Below are 20,350 nucleotides of genomic sequence, written 5' to 3' on the forward strand. Positions count from 1 at the left end.
ATAATAATATGGTAGTGAACAAATTTAATTAAGGCTTAATACATTACCAACTCTCTGAACTTGTCTAAAATAGTAGATTGACTCCTTGAATTTTGCAAGTGTCTCACCAGCTTCCTAAATTTGTCTATATAAATAGATTAGCTTCCTGAACTTTGCAAGTGTCTCACTAACTCCTCAAACTTACTTATTCTGTAACAACTAAATACAAAAACTTATTAAACCTAAATTCTAAAAATACGTCTTCATCTATTCGAGACGTAATTTTTTCGTTTCTCCTACCTTTCAACCTATTATAAGAATTAGTGTTGCAGGTTCGAGAGATTGAATGAATGAGGATCGAGAGTTAGTATTATGGCTTTTGTATTTAATTGTTACAGAATAAATATGTTTGAGGAGTTAGTGAGATACTTGTAAAGTTCAGGGAGCTAATATATTTTTATGGAAAAATTTAAAGAGATAGTAATACAAAATAAACACGTTTAAAGAATTGGTAAAACACTTGCAAAATTTAGAAAGCCAATCAATTACTTTAGATAAATTCAAAAAATTGATAAGGTATTAAACTTTTAATTAATGATTTTTTATTTTAAGATTATCAACTGTTAATATAAAAGTGCTCGGTTTTGGTAACAGCGGAAAACCTTATTTATTTATTTTTTGTAACCTAAAAACCCTTGGATGTCCAATCCGTAAATCAGTGAAATCATTAGACTTATTTTTGGAGGTAAATTACATCTATGACCACTAAACTTTATATATTTTAACAGTATAACCGCCAAACTTCAATTCTTAATAGTATGACCATTAAATTTTACACATTTTAACACAAGTGACTACTCAACTTTAACTAATTCTTCAAAATGACCGTTAACGACCTCAAAATGAAAATATTCAATAGTTAAAGTTATTTAGAACGACATTTACCTTGAAACTATGTTTTTTATTTTTCAAAATCACATTTATTTTGAAGGTTTCTCTCTAAAAATTTACACTCTTTTCCAATCAAACAAAATCTTAATGACCTCAAAACGAAAATTTTCAAGAATTAAAGTTCCTTAAAATATCATTAACTCTTTGAATTTTTTATTTTGAGACCGTCAACAATCATTTTGAGGCGTTGAGTGGCCACCATTGTTAAAAAGTGCTTTGGCCATATGGTTAAAAATTGAAGTTCAGTAGCCAGAATGTTAAACTGGCTAAAGGTGAATGGCCATGGGTGTAATTTATCCTTTGGAATTATCAGAGTGGTGTGTAATATTAGTCCTTCACTAGGGTCAGTCTGGTCCTTCAAAAAAAAACATTTGCTTTTCTCTCTGTCTATGAGAAGTGTTTGGAAATAAATAAAGAAAGAAACACAAGACGCCCATACTTGTAACTAACGAAACCTCTCTCTCTCTCTCTAGTTACAGAAACCAAACTGAGAAATCCGAAACCACAAAATCATCCATCAACATTAAGAAAATCAATCTCAACTCTGTCTGAATCCCCAATCTAAGCTTTTCAATTTCATAGCCATACTTTTTAGGGTTTGTTGAGCATTTAAGAAAGAACCTGCCTTTTCATTAAAACATGATCAGTTACTGCCTTTAACATTGACTCACCCAACACCAAAACACCCACTTTCTTTTATCAAGACCAAATACGAAATACCCATTTCAGATTTTGCTGAAATGAGGCCAAAGATTTATCTTTTTGGTGATTCTATAACTGAAGAATCCTTTGCTGATGGAGGTTGGGGTGCTTCTTTGGCTAACCATTTCAATCGTACGGTCTGTATCTAATTTTATTGTTTCTTTTGAAATTGTTGTGCGATCAAAATAAAAAAGATTGAATCTTTTATGATTAATGGGTGTTGTTGAGTTGATTTTCAGGTGGATGTGGTGCTGAGAGGATATAGTGGGTACAATACAAGATGGGGTTTGAAAGTGGTGGAGAGGGTTTTTCCAGAGGCAGTGGAAAGTGCGCCTGCGCCATTAGCTGTGACGGTGTTTTTTGGTGCTAATGATGCTTGCCTTCCCGATAGATGCTCTGCCTTTCAACACGTGCCTATCTCTGAATACAAGCAAAATCTACACTCCATCTTCTCTTTTTTCAAGGTATAAACTTTTTACTTGTTTTATACTATATAGATTCACTTCACATATTCAGATTCTTGTGAATCTCAATCTTCAAAAATCAAGGCTAGAACATTCTTAGTCTTTTCTATTTCTACAAATACAAAAATTCAGTTACGTGTAAAATTTATAACTTTATTTAAGGATGATACCGGATTTAATTACCATTTTCAAAATAATGCAAGGGTGAATTTATATATAAAAATAAAAATAAAAAGAGGGTGCAATTTTAAAAGTTATTGAGAACACTAGCTCTTTGAACTTGTCTATAAAAATACCCCTAAACTTGTCTATAAAAATACCCCTAAACTTGCTTATTTCGTATCAACATTTCTTTAAACTTCTTCATAGGAGTAGATTAGCTCTACTTACTTTGTAAGTGTCTCACCGTCTCACCAGCTTTCTAAATTTGCTTGTTCCGCAACAACTAAATACAAAAACTTATTAAACCTAAATTCTAAAAATACATCTTTATCCATTCGAGAAGTAATTCTTCTATCTTTCAATCTACTATGAGATTTAGTGTTGCAAATTTGATAGATTGAATAGATGAGGATCGATAGCTAATATCATGGTTTTTGCTTTTAGTTTCTATGGAATAAGTAAGTTCAGGGAGTTTGTGAGGAACTTGCGAAGTTCAGAGAGCTAATCTATTTTTACGGACTAGTTTAAGGAGCTGGTGATATAAAATAAGCAAGTTTAGGGAGTTGGTAAGACATTAATAAAAAGTTCAGGTAACCAATTTACTTTCATGGACAAGGGGGTTGATGATGTATTAGGCCTGAAAAATAAGTTTTTTTTTTTTTTTTTTTTTTTTTTGGCAATTCCAAGCCTATCATAGAGGTTTCTTGGTGGCCAAAGCATGTAAATGCATTGGAAAAAAAACTCTTTTTTTTAACAAGACTTTGAATTGCATCATGTGATAAGCATTAGTCTTAAAAATGCATTGTTCTGCATGTGAAGTTTAAATTTATTCCCCAGTAATAATAGGGAAATTTATTCCCCAATAATAATAGGGTTAAATTTGTACCTTATCTCACCCTTATATTTTTTAAAAGTTCCATTTACTCTGGACTTGTATAAAGCGAACTTATTGATCCTTTTTGATATAGTAAAGTTTAGGTAAGGGTAGGTCTACCCACTCCCAAGGGCAAACCACAGACCTCGATGAGGGTTTACAGTGAAATTTACAGATCACCTACCAATGAGGACTAAATTTTGACGGAGTGGGGAATCTCCTTTGAACTTTTTAAATTGATTTAAAATCCCAAATCTTGTTTACTGTGATTCATTAACATTTTAAATTTTCTGAACTTGTTTTCAATTATTGAAAATTTCCACTTACTTTACTAAGTAGACTTATAGGTTAATAGTTCATTTTATGGACAAGTGAATGGCTAGGGATGTATTAGGACGAAAATCAACTATTCTTCCTAACACATGCATAATAAAAAATTGTGAAACTTTAGGTCAAGGTCAAGTTATTGCTCTATCTGATAGCCCAAAAATCATCCTTTAATGGAAAATCACAATCCATTAGTGATTAAATGGTGGAATAAGATATAGGTAGGGAGATGATTTTGTATACAGTTTAGCATAAGATATTGATAATGAAATAACAAGGTATTGGGTTGACAGAACTATAGTCTTAAGTGATTGATAGATGAAAAGTGGGGTATGAGTGACAAACATAATGTATGGTGGGTGAGGTCCAGTTGTCGCTATTATTGTTGGCCATTTGGCTCTTATTATTATTGCTTCTGAAAGGAAAGTAACAACAAAATTCTGAAATCTCCCATCTTTCTCAAAAAGGCTGTCTCTTTAGTTTTTTCTTTTCAAACGCAGCCATTTCTATGGAATTCATAATTCATTATGTCTAGTTTATGTTATTGGTTGTTCTTGGATCAAGTGTATGTAAAGTGTGTTTTAGGAGAAATTCTACAACTTACCTAAATCATTTTTCAATGAAGTGATATGTATCTCATTTTTCATTGACTACATCTTATCCGTGTTTCCACATGTTAAATAGCACTTGGGATAAACGCTATGTTGCACAGACACGGATACGGTATCCGACACGGACACGGACACGGGAAACGTCATTTCTATAAAACACAGGACACGGATACTTGGGGGACACGTGTAAATATTAAAAATATTGGGGCAAATTTATAAATATTAAAAATATATTTTTATATATGATTTTTTGTAATATAACTAAATAAATACATATAAACGAAATTATTGAAGGAGATGAACGGTATCCCCCTGTCCTTGTCCTTTGGAGTTTCTGACTCTCCAATGGAATAAGAATCAATCGGTTATTGAAGGAGATGAACGGAATCGGAAAGGATTTTTCGGTTTTGAAGGAGATGAACGGAATAGGAAAGGATGTAATCGGTTATTGAAGGAGATGAACGGAATAGGAAAGGATGTAATCGGAATCGGAAAGGATTTTTCGGTTTTGAAGAATTAGGGTTTTTTTCCTGGGACACGCGTATCCTTCACTGATACGCGTGTCCAACTTTCCGAAATTACTGACACGGCCCCGACACGGTGTCCCTGCGATACGTGATGATTCAGGCGTGTCCGTGCATCATAGGATAAACGTTAATGTTACCCGATGACAAGGTATTAAGTGAGACTGAATCGTAGCTGGCCTACTAGATTGGCCAACTTGTTTCGGGAACGGTCCTGGGAACAATTTGACAATCAAGTCAGCGAGAGATTAGTAGAGAGAGAAAGTATGTAAAGAGAGAGAAAAAAATCCACAGTCGAGAATGCCCTTAAACTTTATCTGGTTTTCCAAATCAGATCCCTTAACTTTCCCGCTTTTAGACTCGAGGGATGGGCTCAGCGTCGTGACTGGCCTACGAATATAAACTTACTTAAATTGACATATTGTTCTCCTAAAGTTGCTTCTGGCGCACCCATTTTAACTTGTCCAAACTTCTTGTTTTGTCATGTGGACTTAGGAAGCTAATGAATCATTTTAAGGTGTGTTTGGTTACTCTCTTTTCACCTCTTGTTTGACTTTTCACTTTAAAAAGTAGAGTTTTAGATTTTGTGTGTCTTTCATAGCTGAAAAGTAGCTTTCTACAAAAGCATTGCAATCATAAACAGTAGGTAAATCAAACAGACCCTAAGTAAGTTTAGAGGGTCAATAATATACTCTTCAAGTCAAGTCATTCTTACAGAGTCTGATGTATTAAGCCTATTTTAAATTGTATACATTTTGCCTTTAACAAGGGAATGGGACCATTAGGTCTGGTGTTGCATGATGGACATTGATGGGTTTTGAGTGGGTTTAGTTTAGTATTATAAAGACATGCTTGGGGTTGTTGGTCTTATTATGGTCCTTTTGGTTTTATATTAAAGTTTTGGGGAATTTTTAATTGTTTGGCCTAAAAGGTTGATGTATCCTTGGTCACAATAAAGTGATCCTTTTGACCTTTTCTTCATATATTAATATTATTGCTTTTTCCTTGGAAGGAGTTCTAAAAGTTTGTGATTTTTAATGCATGCAGAGAATTTTTCTTTATGTTTTTATGTGGAGGGGATAATAGCAACTTCAAGTGGACTCATCAGGCCCCACTTGAAATATTCATATTCTAATATTTTTCTTTTGTAAAAAGGCTCAATAAAATGAATTATTTGTATTTAGTACCAAAAATAAAAATTTACAAGGTTTATAATTTTTAAAAGATTAGTGTGTTACTTATAAAATATATTCTAATTTTTTTTTAGCATCCAACACACTAAAAATAGGAGTAAGTACGGTTCAGTACAATTCGAGAATTTTAAAATCTCAAGAATTATATCTAATAAAGTTAACGGTATAATTCGATTTGGTCCTATAAAAAATTAAACGGTTCAATCTTGTTTTTGATTTTTTTTCGATATTCGGTCTGGTTCTAAAATCTCAAACATATTTATTCACTAATATTAGGATTTTGAAAATCTCCAGAATTGTACTTAATTAAGTCAACAATATAATTCGCGTTGGTCCTAAAGAAAAAATCAATGGTTCAATTCAATTCGGTCTTTCTTTGTAGGTATTCAGTCCGGTTTAAGAATTTCCAAAATTCACGTTAAGTCTTAATTAAAACAATGAAGTTTAAGAGTGTTGAAGGCCAAAATTTCTTAGCGGATGGGCTTTAGGAAATTGCGTCCAACTTGCAGTGGACGGAGGGCTAAAATCAACCCCCAAGTGTAAATTGGTGGCCTCGCCACTGATTCTAAAGCCCATGGTCATTCTGATTTTAATGGATTGGGTCTTTGATCTTTCATTTTCAATATATTAAATCTTTGAAGTTTTACTTCCAATTAATTTTATTCGATTTCGAAGTTTGTATTTTAGCTATAGCAAAAAAAAAAATTGTAAAAATCTTATTTCGAACCGTAAAAACATATAATTTTAGATGCATTGAGGTTGTTTAAATTAAGAAATGTTTTTCTAAAAAAAAAGGGCGGCCCGGTCGCATTACGCGTCCCCGCTGAGCGAGGGTCCGGGGAGGGGTCCCACCATAAGGGTGTATTGGGGGCAAGCCTTCCCTTGCCAATTTAATTGGCAAGAGGCCGCTCCTAAGACTCGAACCCGTGACCTCTGGTCACACGGCAACAACGTTTTACCGTTGCGCCAAGGTTCGCCCTCTAAATGTTTTTCTACCAAAAAAAAAAAAAAAAAAATTAAGAAATGTTTGATCTTGGAAACTAACATGTTTTTGGTTGAGGCTCAGAAACAATGGCCAAAAACTTTAGTTATTTTCATCACTCCTCCGCCGATTGACGATGATGCACGCCTCAAGTAAGAATATACCCAACCATTTCTTTGTTACTACGTACGTTGTATTGGTCTATGCAAAGCATGTAAGAATGTCCAGTTAGGTTGGAGTTTGAATGAAGGACAATATCTGAAACATTTGCAGGTATCCTTACATTGAAAATCCCCAAGGTCTGCCTGAAAGGACAAACGAATATGTTGGGGCTTATGCCGAGGCATGTGCTGGCGTTGCAGAAGAATGTGGAAGTCCAGTTGTAGATCTTTGGACCCAAATGCAGAATTCTTCTGACTGGAAAAAGGCTTATCTTAGGTAATCTCTACTTTTATCCCTGTCATTCTGTCCGTCTTGGGTAGTGCTTATTTACTTGTAGCATACATACAAAACGGTAAAAAAATTTACAACCAAGATTAATTTCATCCCGAAAATTTAAACGGACTTACATAACTGTCACATTCAAGTTTTCAAATAAGTTTGTCGATAATTTGAAACAATCTTATGCATTTTGATAGGTTGTTTGTAACTATATTAGTGATACACCGTTTTGATCAAATGAATCTTAATTACCATGTAGAATTTGATTATTCACCGTTAGATCTAAGCTTATTAAAATCCTATGGTAGAGATTCAAAATATTCCAAGACTTAAATTTAATAAGCTTAGATAGATCTAACAGTGAATAGCCATTCATTTGGTCATTAAAATCCATGTGAGCACTGCTGGAGTAATACAATAAACATTTTATACACTTTGTCAGTTTTTATTTATTAACTTAGGTAGACTTAGTGAATAGGCACTTTGCCAAGGGTAAAATCAGTAAAATATGGATGGTGTATAATTAGTTTATCTGTACCAATATAAAACATGTCAAACTATACTTGCACTATATAAAAAAAAAAAAAGTAAGGATAGATTTGTATTATTTATTTTGTGTGGAAATGCAGGGATGGTTTGCACCTTACGTGGAGTGGGAACAAGTTTGTGTTCGAAGAAGTGATTAAAAAACTGAAGGAAGAAGGAATGAGTGTAGATACAATACCAGTTGATCTCCCACTTATTTCTGACATTGATCTTGACAATCCACTTAAGGCATTTCACAATTTTAGATCAGTTTAGATCACAATTATAATTACATATTCTATACTGCTTAATTACCTGCAATAATGCCTAATCTTTTGCTGAAAACAGTGTTTCTTCAGTTTAATATATAATTAAAGTTTATAGTCAAGATCAATTTAGTCCAAAGGTATTAACTCAGCCATTAAATTGGTAAATTGATCCAGAGAGAATCAGTTTTAATATAAAAAGTTTGGATCAATTTGTTAAAATTTGTCGGAATTGATACTAAATTTCAATTTAAACCAAATTGGTATTTACTATCAGGTTTAAGTGTGATGATATTATGATCCTTAATTCATATAATTAGTACATAGAGGTTCTTAATATTAGATTGTGAGTGTTCTTTATGGTTACTTTGTTTTTGATAAAGTAAAGTTTACTTTGTTTTTTCCACCATTGGATAATGTCAGATTTTAACAAAGTAAGTTCATCCAATGGTAGTAAAAACAAACAAATAAATAAATTATGCCACCCTTTTTCTGACAAATTAATCTTATTTAAGAAAAGGAAATTATTAAAATAAAATAAAATAATAAAGAACTAAATTTACCTTTATTGCTTTTGAAAAGTGTTACTTATAGCATGAGAGGTTAAAATTTTAGGGTTTGTAGGACTGTTATTTAAATGTCACATCATATTTTTTTAAATAACTTTGTTGATAAATTGTTTTAAATAACTTTGTTGATAAATTGAAGTAGTTTTGTGTATTTTGATAGCAGGGTCGTCTCTAAATATTAGGAAGTCTAAAGCGAATTATTCAATTAGATATTTTGAAAAAAAAAAATTAAAAGGAGACCTTTTGAAAATTATATATATTTCTACGTGAAATTTATTCTTCTAGCTTTCTTTGATGTAAACTCCTTAAATTTTTTTTTGAGATATAATTGGCTTTAAGTAATTTTTTCATTCATTTTAGTTTAGAAAAACTTATTACTTTGGAAGCAATAGAGAAAATATTAGTAACACACAGAAAAAAAAAACCACGAGTCGATAAAAAAAATCCATAAAAAAAAAAGATAATATGACATTAATGAGAGTTTTTTCAAAGAACTATAGATGATTGTAATAATATGTATTTGTTTTATAGAAAATGATATTAAGAAAAAAAATAAGAACTGTATAATGTTTTTTTCTAGGCCTATATGGCATGTGTACTCTAAAATCTAATGGTAAAAGAATATGAAAATGCTCAAATTCTTTTAACGGATTTTAGATGTACTCTAATGGTATTAGAAGAAAAAAGATGAAAAATCTCAAACTCTTTTAAGTGTATAAAGTACAAACAAAGAAGAAAGTTAAAAGTCTTATAAGTAAATAAAGTAACAAAGTAATGTGGTTAATGTTAACTAATTTATATTAATTAAATTAATTAATTTTTTTTTATGTAACTATTAATATGTATTATAGTAAGTTAATTATTATTTTGAGTATTTATATGTTACTTTTTTATGGATTAAAAATGTAGTATAAATATAAATTTTGGTGCCTCAAAAAATACGAAGCCTAAAGCTCTTGCTTTAGTAGTTTTATGGTTAAACCGACACTGTTAGACAGATTGTTTGTAATTGTATTAATAATATTGTAAAGATTTTAGATAGTTTTTCTTTTTTTTATCAATTTATATGTGTTAAAATTAGTTATTCACATTTTAGCTATCATAGTCAACATATTAGATATAAGTTTTTCTAATGAGAGAGTCTCCGGATTCTCTCTAAGATTTGCTCCTTCCTAGCAGGTTTCCTACTTTCACCGGGTTTTCACCTCTTTGACATGCTCTTTCTTCTCACTCTTTTTTCTTTGTGGGTTTCTTGCTTTCTCTTGTTCTTTTCCTACTCCGATATACTTTTCACTCTCACTCTTTTTCTTCGTTTCATCCGTGACCACCTTTGGATTTGTTTCTTCATAGGGAGGTTCACGACGAAGTTGGTTTCTGTAACACAAGCTAGAGGGAATTTAGTGTGTTCTCCATTTCATAGGAGCATCACCATCTATGGCCAGATCTGATGAAATCCTGAAAGGTAGTGGACCACAGGAAGGGAAAAAGGGAAAAATAACATTTTCAATGGTTACATCTTCTTCATTGCCATAACTAGGTTTGCTTTTATTTTTCAGGATTCAGTATCTCCGTACCATATTGGTTCATACGCGTTTTTTGGGTCTGTTTATGAGATCTTCTTTTTTTGGCCTACTGATGAAGTTCAGGAAGCTCCTTACTAGTTCAATGATCTACATTTAGATGTGATTTATCTCCTTACATATTTCAATATTCTTGACTTTTATGTTAAATCTGTAGTTGAAATTTTGTTTGTTGTGTTTAGATCCTTGGTAGCTTTGATTCGATACATTAGAGTATTTTGTTTTCTTCGGTTAACGAACCAGGTTGCCCCATCTCTTGTTCGAGTACCCGGTTCTCATCCCGACTATCTCTTGTAGGTGGATATTTTAGCGGTTTAATTAATTGCTTCTTTGTATATAAAAATATATTCGACATAATTAATATTTGAAAGGTCACGTGTAACAATTAAATAGTGAGTCAAATAACTATAAATTAATATGCTCAAATCTCCTGCTAGATTTGAATAAAATTGATATTATTTAAAAACATTATGAGTAAAATTATACCATTTCGTATAATAAAAATAAATATACACTTTCCGTAAAATGATAAGATAAATTTGAATCTTATCTTTTAATTTTTTTTCGTTAAATTGGAATTAAAAGATATTAGAAAATAAGAAATTTCAATTTTCTTGACTAAGAGCATCTCCATCATCTGATTGTTTTGTAATTACAGAGTATAATACTGCTATATCACCAGAATTTGAATCTCACTTTCAAATATATTTCATCTCGTGTTTCTTTTGCAATTGAACCATTTTCAATTAACGGGATCAAATTAATATTTTAATATAAAGTATTTTTTTAAGTAAAGGTTGGATTACATGCTTAGATTATTGGAATGCAAAGAGCCCAACTAGGTTGGCACTTCCACAAACCAATCAAAAACCTAGACCCGAATTTTATTACAAGGAGGAAAAAATACATGACAAAAATTAAGAGAAACGAAATTATTCTCAACAATACATATCATCATAAATAATTCTAGGGTAAATTTCAAATAAAACTCAGGTGGTTTCACTAATTTTCAGATAAAGGACTGTGGTTTACTTTTTTGTCAAACCGAGGATTGAAGTTTCACACTTTTTTTTGATAGAAATTGGGACGAGACAGAACTTGGGCGGGGTGAGCACCCATGGCCCAAGAACTGACAAACCCGCAATATTGAGGTTTCACACTTTTAATAAAATAAGGACCTTTTGGATTAATGCTATTAAAATAATCTTTAACGACCTGAAAATGAAAATTTTCAAGAATTAAAGTTGTTCAATGTCATATTTTCTATGAAACTACATTTTCGATTTTCGAAAATCATCTTTTTTGTAACTTTCTCTCTCTAAACATTAGCTTTCTCTCTCTTTACCAAACATCATCTAAATAATCTCAAAATAAAAAAGTTGAAGAATTAAAGTTGCTTAGAATATTAGTAGTTCTTAAAATATGTTATTTTTGAAATCGCCAAGGGTGATTTTAATAGTATCAATCGAAAAAGTCCTTATTTTGTTAAAGTTGAAAACCTCAGTCCTTACTTTGGAAAAAAGTAAATCACAACCCTTTATCTGAAAATTAGTGAAACCACATGGGTTTTATTTGAAATTTACCCATAAATCAATTGCAAAAAGGTGGTGCGGGATTCCACCAAACAATACGATATGTTACGACTCCAAATTTAGCCAATGCATCAGCCGTTCTATTTTCTTCGAGAAAAATATGAGTAAACCATAGAAGAACAATGCCGAAGACAAGCAATCCAATCCTATCGCAGTGCCCATAGAACAACTAGAGAGCGTTTTCTAAGCAAATTTATCATATAAACAGAATCCCATTCCACCAATAGCTTGTGCTACCCTTTTTCCCAAGCAATCTGAATAGCAAAAATAATGGCTTTCAATTTGGAAAAATGGGTAGAGGGGGTATCCACTTGAAATGCAAATCAACCCTGAGCAAATCCTCGAGTAGTGTGAAACACTCCCCTCGTGCCCCTCATTCATATTTTAACGTTTGCTGAACCATCTGTGTTAACTTCGAGCCATCTCGGTGGAGGACGAACCCAAGTAACACTAACTATATTAGGAGCTCGAGGGGGTCAAAGGGGAATATGTAACTTCCTAAGAACACGAAGCTCATCAACACTTTTTCATATGAGCTTTATTACCAATACCGCCTTCATGAATCATAATCCAAAGCCTACGAAGCACAAGATGAATTGATGGTGTTTCTTTCTCAAAAATCACAATATTTCTAGTGTGCCACAGAATCCAAATCAAACTAATAACTCCAACTAACCATAACAAACCCACATGAAAATTAAAGCTATGATTTAAATAATTCAAGATAAGAGTAACTAGAGAATCTGTTAATATAATATGTTTACCAAGAAGAGAGCCCAACACTCTCCAAGCAATCTAAGAAAAGGAACAGTGAACTAGAATATGTTCAATTGATTCTGAGGCTGCTTTGCATAAAATACAATGGGAAACAGTAGGCATGCCACGCTTCTGCAATTGGTCATGCATGGGTATGTAACCCAATAAGGCCCTCCAGCAAATGATCGAACGAGAAGGAGGAATGACTTCAGACCAAATAAACTTGCACCATTGAACCTTTGTAACACGATTACCCAATGAAAAATAGAAATCCTTGATAATAAAAATACATGAAGAAGAACCTGTCTAGATGTAGAAGTCCTTATCATCACCGCCACGCCTAATCTCCATAATATGCTGCTGTAAAACCTGTGGAAGTTGCTGCAGATTTATCCATGAATCTCTATCGAGAAATTCCTCAATGCTATTAAACCGGGCACGTTGGATATTACAGGGCAGAATTAATTGTTCACCCACCGAGGGCTTAATCCACAATTCACTCCAGAATTCAGCTTTGAATTATTACCAATCCACTAGTGAGATTGATCCCTAAGAATATAGTAGACCTCTCGGATTGATGGCCAAAGTGAAGAATTAGAAATTGCAGCTTTTGAGACCCCAGAACGTGCAAGAAAATGCTGTTTTAAAAGCATTGAAATGAAAGAGTTCCCAGTAAGTAATTCCCACGCCATCTTGCGAAGAAGAGCCTTATTAAACCGCAGTAAATATTTTATGCCTAGATCGCCATTCTCAATTAGATTACAATAGACTTTCCACGGAACAGTAACAAGCTTCCTTGTGTCAATACAGCCAGTCCATAGAAAATTTCTAATACAATTATTCATCCATTTCAAAAGCGCCACTTGTCACTTGTAAATAATGAAGGAATGAATGAAAGCCCATGTCAACGCCGACTTGATCAAAGTTAACCGACCAACCAATGAAAGAGAAGTTCCTTTCCATTTAAGAAAATTAGCTAGGAACCTATCCACAAGAGGCTGTAAATGACAATATGTAGGATCTCTGATAAAAAGTAGGATGCCAAGATAAGAAAAAGGCAACCCCTGATGCCAAATGCTAATTAAATTTGCTAAAAAAGCGGCACGTTGGGCTGAAGTATGCTTCCCAAAATACACAATGGACTTTCCCCAATTGATAATCTTCCCCGAAAGAAGACCATAAAAATAAAAGAAAGTTCTTTAATAGTGCACATATTCTAGACGGTAGTTTTTCCAAAAAGCAATATATCATCTGCGTATAACAGATGTGAAGGAAAACAAGCCCCACGGGCAAACAACATATTGTCAAACTCTCCACTTGCTTCTAATTTAGTGATCCAATGACTGAAGAAATCCTCAGCAAGACCAAATAAAATAGGGGATAGAAGATCTCCTTGAAAAACCCCACATGAGCAAGTAAAATAGCCCCGAGCAAGGCCCCCAACAAGAATCAAGACTCGAGAAGAAGAAAAGATATTAAGGATCTAGTCTCTGAACTGCACTGAAAAACTGAAAGCCTCTAAGACTGCAAGCAAAAAACTCCAATCCAGCGTATCAAATGCCTTTCGAATGTCAAATTTCAAAGCCATATTACCACCAAAATAGCACATGTCCAAAGAATTAATCCCTTCTGAAGCTACAGAAATACAGTGGTGGATACTTCGATTTTTTATGAACCCGAATTGGTTTTCAGAAACAATGCGAGAAGTAATAATTACAAGTCTCTCTACAAGAATTTTAGAAATAATTTTAAAACTAAAATTACTCATAACAATTGGTCGATACTGATATACTCGACAGACACCCTCGACTTTAGGAATTAAAAGATTTAGATTAGAATTCATACCAGGAAGGATATGACCGATATTAAAAGAAACTTTTAACCATATTACAGACATCAGAACCAATAATGTCCTAAAAACTTTGGAAAAAAATCTCTATGAAACCATCAGGCTTAGGAGCACTGTCTTTATCCCTACTAAAAACTGAAATCCGAATTTCCTCATTTGAAGGACATCTTCCCAAATCAACATTGTCTTCTGTAGTGATAGAACAGGGCATGACATCTGCAACTACTTCTAAATCCACTGAAGTGCTACGACTAGTAAAAAGTTGAGAGAAATAATTCACCACGATGAGGGGAAACAAACTCCATCCAAAATTGACTTCAGAGATTTTTTCTCTAGGAACGACTAATATTTCAATGAGCCATGGTAGACAAAAACTCTTTTGTTTCTCAATGAAAGAATACATGATAATACATATAGAGAGTCAAACAATAACCACCCATATATGGATAAAGAATAAAAAAACTTTATATGAAAGAAAAACTATCAATTGTAGATAGATCAATTTTTTTTTCAATAAAAAAGCAAAATAAAGTAAAAAAGACGTTTATCTTTCGATAAAAGCCAAAAGAAAACTCCAAAATCTGAATGAAAATATTGAATTTTTTTAACCGCCAATATTTTTTTTAGGAGTAGTCAACATTTCAATGTTCTTGACTCAATAGTCGAGAATGGAAAATGATGCCATACTAAGTAAGGAGTTAGGAGAAGCTGGACACATGGACCAATAGAGGCCTTATATGAAAAGCATAACCGACAGGATATGTTTCCCAATCACATGGCCAGATTCTAAATATACGCTCCTAATTCCTAAGAAGTACCGTGATTTATGGTAAAGGGAGATAAGCATAAAAGTGTATTCTATATCAGCCAATTGAACATTAACACGTGGAGATCTACTCATTAGTAGGTACCTTTCAATTACATCTATAAATAATCATTCCTAAAGAGATACAAGCTACGCAGTCAATTCCGTTTTCACTCTGCTTTTTCTAAGTCAGTCCTACTTCATTCTTAGAAATGTCACTGACTTAAGCATCAGAGAAGAACGTCGTATATTGACTCCTCTCTGATAGTTTGATAAATCTTCCTCAGGTGACTCCAACTCAGCCTATCAAGCATACTTTGTAGATTGAAGGATATCAATTGGTGCGGTAAGCGTGGAGCTTATGTCACGTCCGTGTCTAAATTTCCAGAATTTATACATTGATAGTAATATATATTATGATTATTAGGTGTATTATTTTTATTTGGTGCTATAGGAAAAATTTGGAGTTAATTTGATGGTTTTATGTGTAAATTAAAAGTTTAGGATAATTTTTAAAAGATTATATAAAGATGGAGGACCAAACTGGATATTCACCAGATTTGGATATATATATGTGTACGAAGAGGTGGGAGATTATCTTTTCTTTTTATTTCCTTTTCTTTTCTGCTTCTTTTATTTTTCGTCTTCTTCGTCGTTCCTGAATCGTTTCTCCACCGTTTCTTTGATATATAGAGTTTCGACCGTCCGAATCACTCGAAATTTAAAACATAACATCCTTATGTATAGATCTAAATCCTAACCGAAGATTTTTTGAGTTTCGGAAGTGTTTGGAGGGGAAACGTCTTAGACAGATTTTAGAGACGAATTGAACGGGTGTGTTTTCTTCAATTAGTAGCCAATGTAAGTAACTATCAACTATATTTTGAGTTTTATGTATATATATATATATATATATATATATATATATATATAATCAAAGAATTTTCAGAAATTGATATTTTAAGGTTATGTAGGAATTTTGTAAAATTGGGATTTTTCACGATTTTGCTTTTTATTGTGAAATTATGGTTCAAATAAAGCTTTTGACTATGCTTCTATGTGAATTTCAGATTTTACTTGATTATGTTGATTTAAGGCTTAATTTGGTTGATTTTCATATATACATATATGTTTTTGGTTTCAATGTATATATATATTGAATAAAATGAATTTGATGATTTCTTACGAATTGGTTTTGGACTGAGAAAGTTGTTGCGGTTATTGTTGTTATTATTTTGGATTGAAATCCATATATGATTTTTATGAGTTGTGATATTTCGAAAGATTTAATGGTTTTGTCCATCTAGGATTGCCCGGAGTAGGAGTTGTATTTGTAAGACCATATCTAATGGCGGTATGGCCAGAGTGAACGGCTAGTAGTCCTAACTGTTAGGCAAGGAACGAGATATAAATGAGATATCTCGATATTGTTATGATTGATGTTATGATCTACACGGCTGGAATTCGAGGATGGATACACATACATAAATTTTATCTTATAAACTTAAGTTTTGAGTATATTTTATAAGGTTTTGATGACTATCTTATAAGCTTAAGTTTTGAGTATATTTTATAAAGTTTTGATTAAATCCCTTTATAAATGTATATATGTAGCTATGTTAAATAAAGTTGGTTTTTATAGCTGATAGTTTCTTCCTGAGATTTTTGTCTCACGTTTTTAAATGTTTTAATGTTTTTAGGTGAGAAAGTACAGGATATAGAGAAGGTTATCGACCGATTAGGCGAGATTTGGAAGTTGGCTGCTTATTGCTAGAATTATGGTTAGAACTTTGGTATTGCAATTGTAATATAATGATATTTGGATAAATTGGAGACTCCTAAGTATTGATTATGATCTTTCTATTTCACGCCCGATGCCGATTGAGGTCGTTTAGGGTCGGGTGTGACAGCTTACCTCTTAAAATGTCTCAGACAAACAATTTTGTGCTTCAACCTGTCATCCATTCATTTTTTGGTATTCTGAGCATTTCAGCTACTCATACCAGAAATCGTGGTCTCATGGATGCTAGTTGTTGAGCGATTTCCGCAAGTGCACGGTATACGCTTGTAGTAATAAAAGATATCGAACCCACAGGGAACGCTTTTTAACTAAAACTTTATTTAATTCGGTTTAATCACGTGTTTAGGTTTAACAAAAGAAATACGTTTAACTGATTGTATTGGTTTTGGAAAATTAGGATTAGATAGAAAGATTATATCGAGTTTAGAGAACAATTCTGTTTGGAATTTTGATTCCAAAACAGATACTTCCGTAATCGGAATGAAATAGACCTTATTTTCATAAAGCAAAGTAAACAACTTTAACTTTGTGAGATTATGGACATGTAACAATATAATAATTTACTCAATTAAATGGCTTCGAACCATAGAAATCCCTCTAGCGTAGAGACGATTCCTACCTTAATCAAACTAGTGTTTTACTTCTGATAAGCCGCGATCAGCGATCATGTCATCCATAAAAACTAAATTTGTTAAGTGTTCAACAAAGTTCTTATAAGAATAAGATGGAATAGAACGTTTTAATAAAAACACCAATATATCATTTTGAAAATCATTTTGTCAGAACAATATCAAAATAACAACAGTAAGAATATATTGAATAAATAAGTATATCATTAATTGAAATGTGAATTTTCACAAGTTAACAGAGAAGTAGAAACTTGGATAGCATTGCAACGAAAACTTTGAGATCCGGGTCGTCAATCTTTCTCTCAAACTCCGTAGGCTCGTCAAACCTCATGCGCTTCAGCCGTCAATTCTTCTCGTTGGATCTTCGGAATAGAGACTGGTCTCGTCCACTATCAGAATGAAAACTAAACTAATACTGTGTTTATAACTAATCTAAATACAATTCGTGTACAACACGATTGTTTACAGAAATGAAATCTAACTTTCTGATTCTTTTCTGAATCAGAAACTCAACATAACAACTTTCTTCTCCAATTTCTCTAACTTTTCCAACCTAACCAACCTTGATTTCTGAAATGGATCACTTATTTATAGTTGGTGAAGGGTTGTAAATGACGGGTCGTGTCTGCTGGTGAAGGGTTGCTTTTATCCGAACGAACAGACGTGTTTTTACGAATTAAACATGTGTTTTGTGTGCAGGAAGACTTGCTGTCGCGACTGAGATTCCGAAAATCTCAGTCGTGACAGGGGGTATATGGGCGAGCTTGAATACGTTGTTTTCCCCCGGTCTGGCCTCCGTAAGTCGTGACTGAGATTTTGAGAATCTCAGTCGCGACAGAGAGATGTTCTCCCTGGCGTTCGACTGTTTTTCGTCCTCCTCGAGCGTTCTTCTGACTGATATGCATTCTTGGTACGTTTTTAAGGGTTTTCGTCCATTTTAGCTCCGTTTTTGCTCCTATTTGGATTTTACCAAATATTTAGGTACCTTGCATCAAAGAAGTAAATAAAGACGTAAAAGTATTCCAAATGAATATAATTAGCATGATTTTAATGTAAATTTAACGTATTTATATATGATATTTTAGGTATATTTTGGGCTTAACAAACTCCCACACTTAAGCTTTTGCTAGTCCCGAGCAAAATTTCACTGAATTTATTCTTTAATCAATCTCTTTATAAATAGAATATATACCCATATATTCCTCTTTGAATTAGTTAAACCGAAAGATAAACTTTTCATGGTAAATTTATACGCAAGGTATCAAACTAGCTAGTGTAAAAGAGATATATCATCCGTCTTGTATTTCAATTTTTATATTGAAGTATTCGGGACGGTGTAAGCACGCATGTTTTTGAATCTTTCGTCTCAAGGCATTTCTAAGCACAAAATTTCCTTTCCCAAACCTAAACTATTACAAATATGGATTTAAGGACTTAGGTTTAATATATTTGCTTAGTTACGCCCAAGATAAGGGTGGTCTCGATCGTAACTTTATACGCATTTTATTTGCTTTCGTTTCGTTTAAGAGGTACCGACCATGCCATGGGTGGACGCAATCGTTACTTAAAACTTTAAACACGTTTAATTTTGCTTTAATTTTTTAACGTTCCTTTCATACCTCGATCGTGATAAGGGTGGTCGCAATCGTGGCCAAAAGTAAACGGTACTTAATGTTCTTCCCTTTCATACCTCGATTGTGATAAGGTTGGTCTCAATCGTGGCCAAAAGTTAAGAATACGACTACTTGATTTAATTAACATGAAAATAAAATTGGGAAAGAAAAATAGCACATTCATCCTATATTGACTTGAAATTCAACATGTATTATGGCTAAAGTTTCCTTAAAAACTTCAATTGGTTTTTAATGTAAGACGAAAAATAATATCGAGCTAAAAAGCTAAAGTTATTAGTTCGATTTATGCCTATAAACCTAATTGAAAATTGAAAATAGATTTATATTTATCATGAATTCATGATATAAAATAGAGATTTGAAACTAAAGAAATTTTACTTATATACATTTACTCGAGACGTTTTTGATAAAATTGTATCGGAGATTTGTAAAAAAAATATTTGTAAAAATATAGCCCGTATAGAAATATTATTTCTATCAATAATGATAACCTTAAAATATGCTTAACATTATTTTGAAAGTTAAATTGTTTGAAAACATATGAAATATTTTCTTTAACAAAAATTTATCCTTTATGAAAAATTGCTATTATTTGTGAAAAAGTGTTGTAAGTGAAAAAGTGTTGCAAAAAAATGTTGCATTTGTTTTTGAAAAATTGTTGCATATTATACTTTACTTAAAATTGAATAACAACATGCATTTAAAAATAAATAGCATTCATTCTCATTCGTTGCATTCATTCGTACTTAAAAATAAAATGGATATGAAATACCTCCTCCCACACTTAATTTGGACCATGTCCTCATTGGTGCAAAAAGCGATAAAACATGAAAAATAGTACGAAAAAAAACCATACGAATTAGAAATGAAAAATAGAATACCATAACATTCAAACATTAATAATAAAGATAATTGTACCAAACATAAGTAAAAATATTGTACCAAACCGAATAAAACATAATAATAATAACGAAAATGAGTTAAAGAGAGAAACGATAAAACCTATCAAGGTGATGGTGGTGGAGAAGGCGTAGTCTCAACTCCTTGGCGTCGGAAGAAAGAGAGCATCCGGCGACGAGTAGACTTGTGCGCACGACTCAACGTAGTGATCCTTGAACTCATTTCGGCATTATT

The 20,350-nt window shown here is 32.6% G+C and overlaps 1 protein-coding gene across 1 annotated transcript; it reads left to right on the top strand.

Annotated features, from left to right (window-relative positions):
* The first annotated feature begins 1,352 nt into the window (after positions 1–1,352).
* Positions 1,353–8,129, top strand: LOC136234088 (GDSL esterase/lipase At5g45920). Its single transcript, XM_066023853.1, has 5 exons — positions 1,353–1,769; positions 1,872–2,096; positions 6,854–6,921; positions 7,043–7,207; positions 7,840–8,129. The coding sequence occupies exons 1-5, from the start codon at positions 1,671–1,673 to the stop codon at positions 8,009–8,011; spliced, it is 729 nt and encodes a 242-aa protein (XP_065879925.1). The 5' UTR covers positions 1,353–1,670; the 3' UTR covers positions 8,012–8,129.
* Positions 8,130–20,350: the final 12,221 nt, after the last annotated feature.

Source organism: Euphorbia lathyris, chromosome 6 (genome assembly GCF_963576675.1).
Source record: "Euphorbia lathyris chromosome 6, ddEupLath1.1, whole genome shotgun sequence".
Taxonomy (NCBI): Eukaryota; Viridiplantae; Streptophyta; class Magnoliopsida; order Malpighiales; family Euphorbiaceae; genus Euphorbia; species Euphorbia lathyris.

What these genes read in the sequence shown, in the direction of transcription:
- LOC136234088 (XM_066023853.1), top strand. Translation starts at nt 1,671, where the DNA reads ATGAGGCCAAAGATTTATCTTTTTGGTGATTCTATAACTGAAGAATCC. An exon ending in CCATCTTCTCTTTTTTCAAG is followed by an intron (nt 2,097 to 6,853) that starts GTATAAACTTTT and finishes GTTGAGGCTCAG; the next exon opens with AAACAATGGCCAAAAACTTT. An exon ending in GACGATGATGCACGCCTCAA is followed by an intron (nt 6,922 to 7,042) that starts GTAAGAATATAC and finishes AAACATTTGCAG; the next exon opens with GTATCCTTACATTGAAAATC.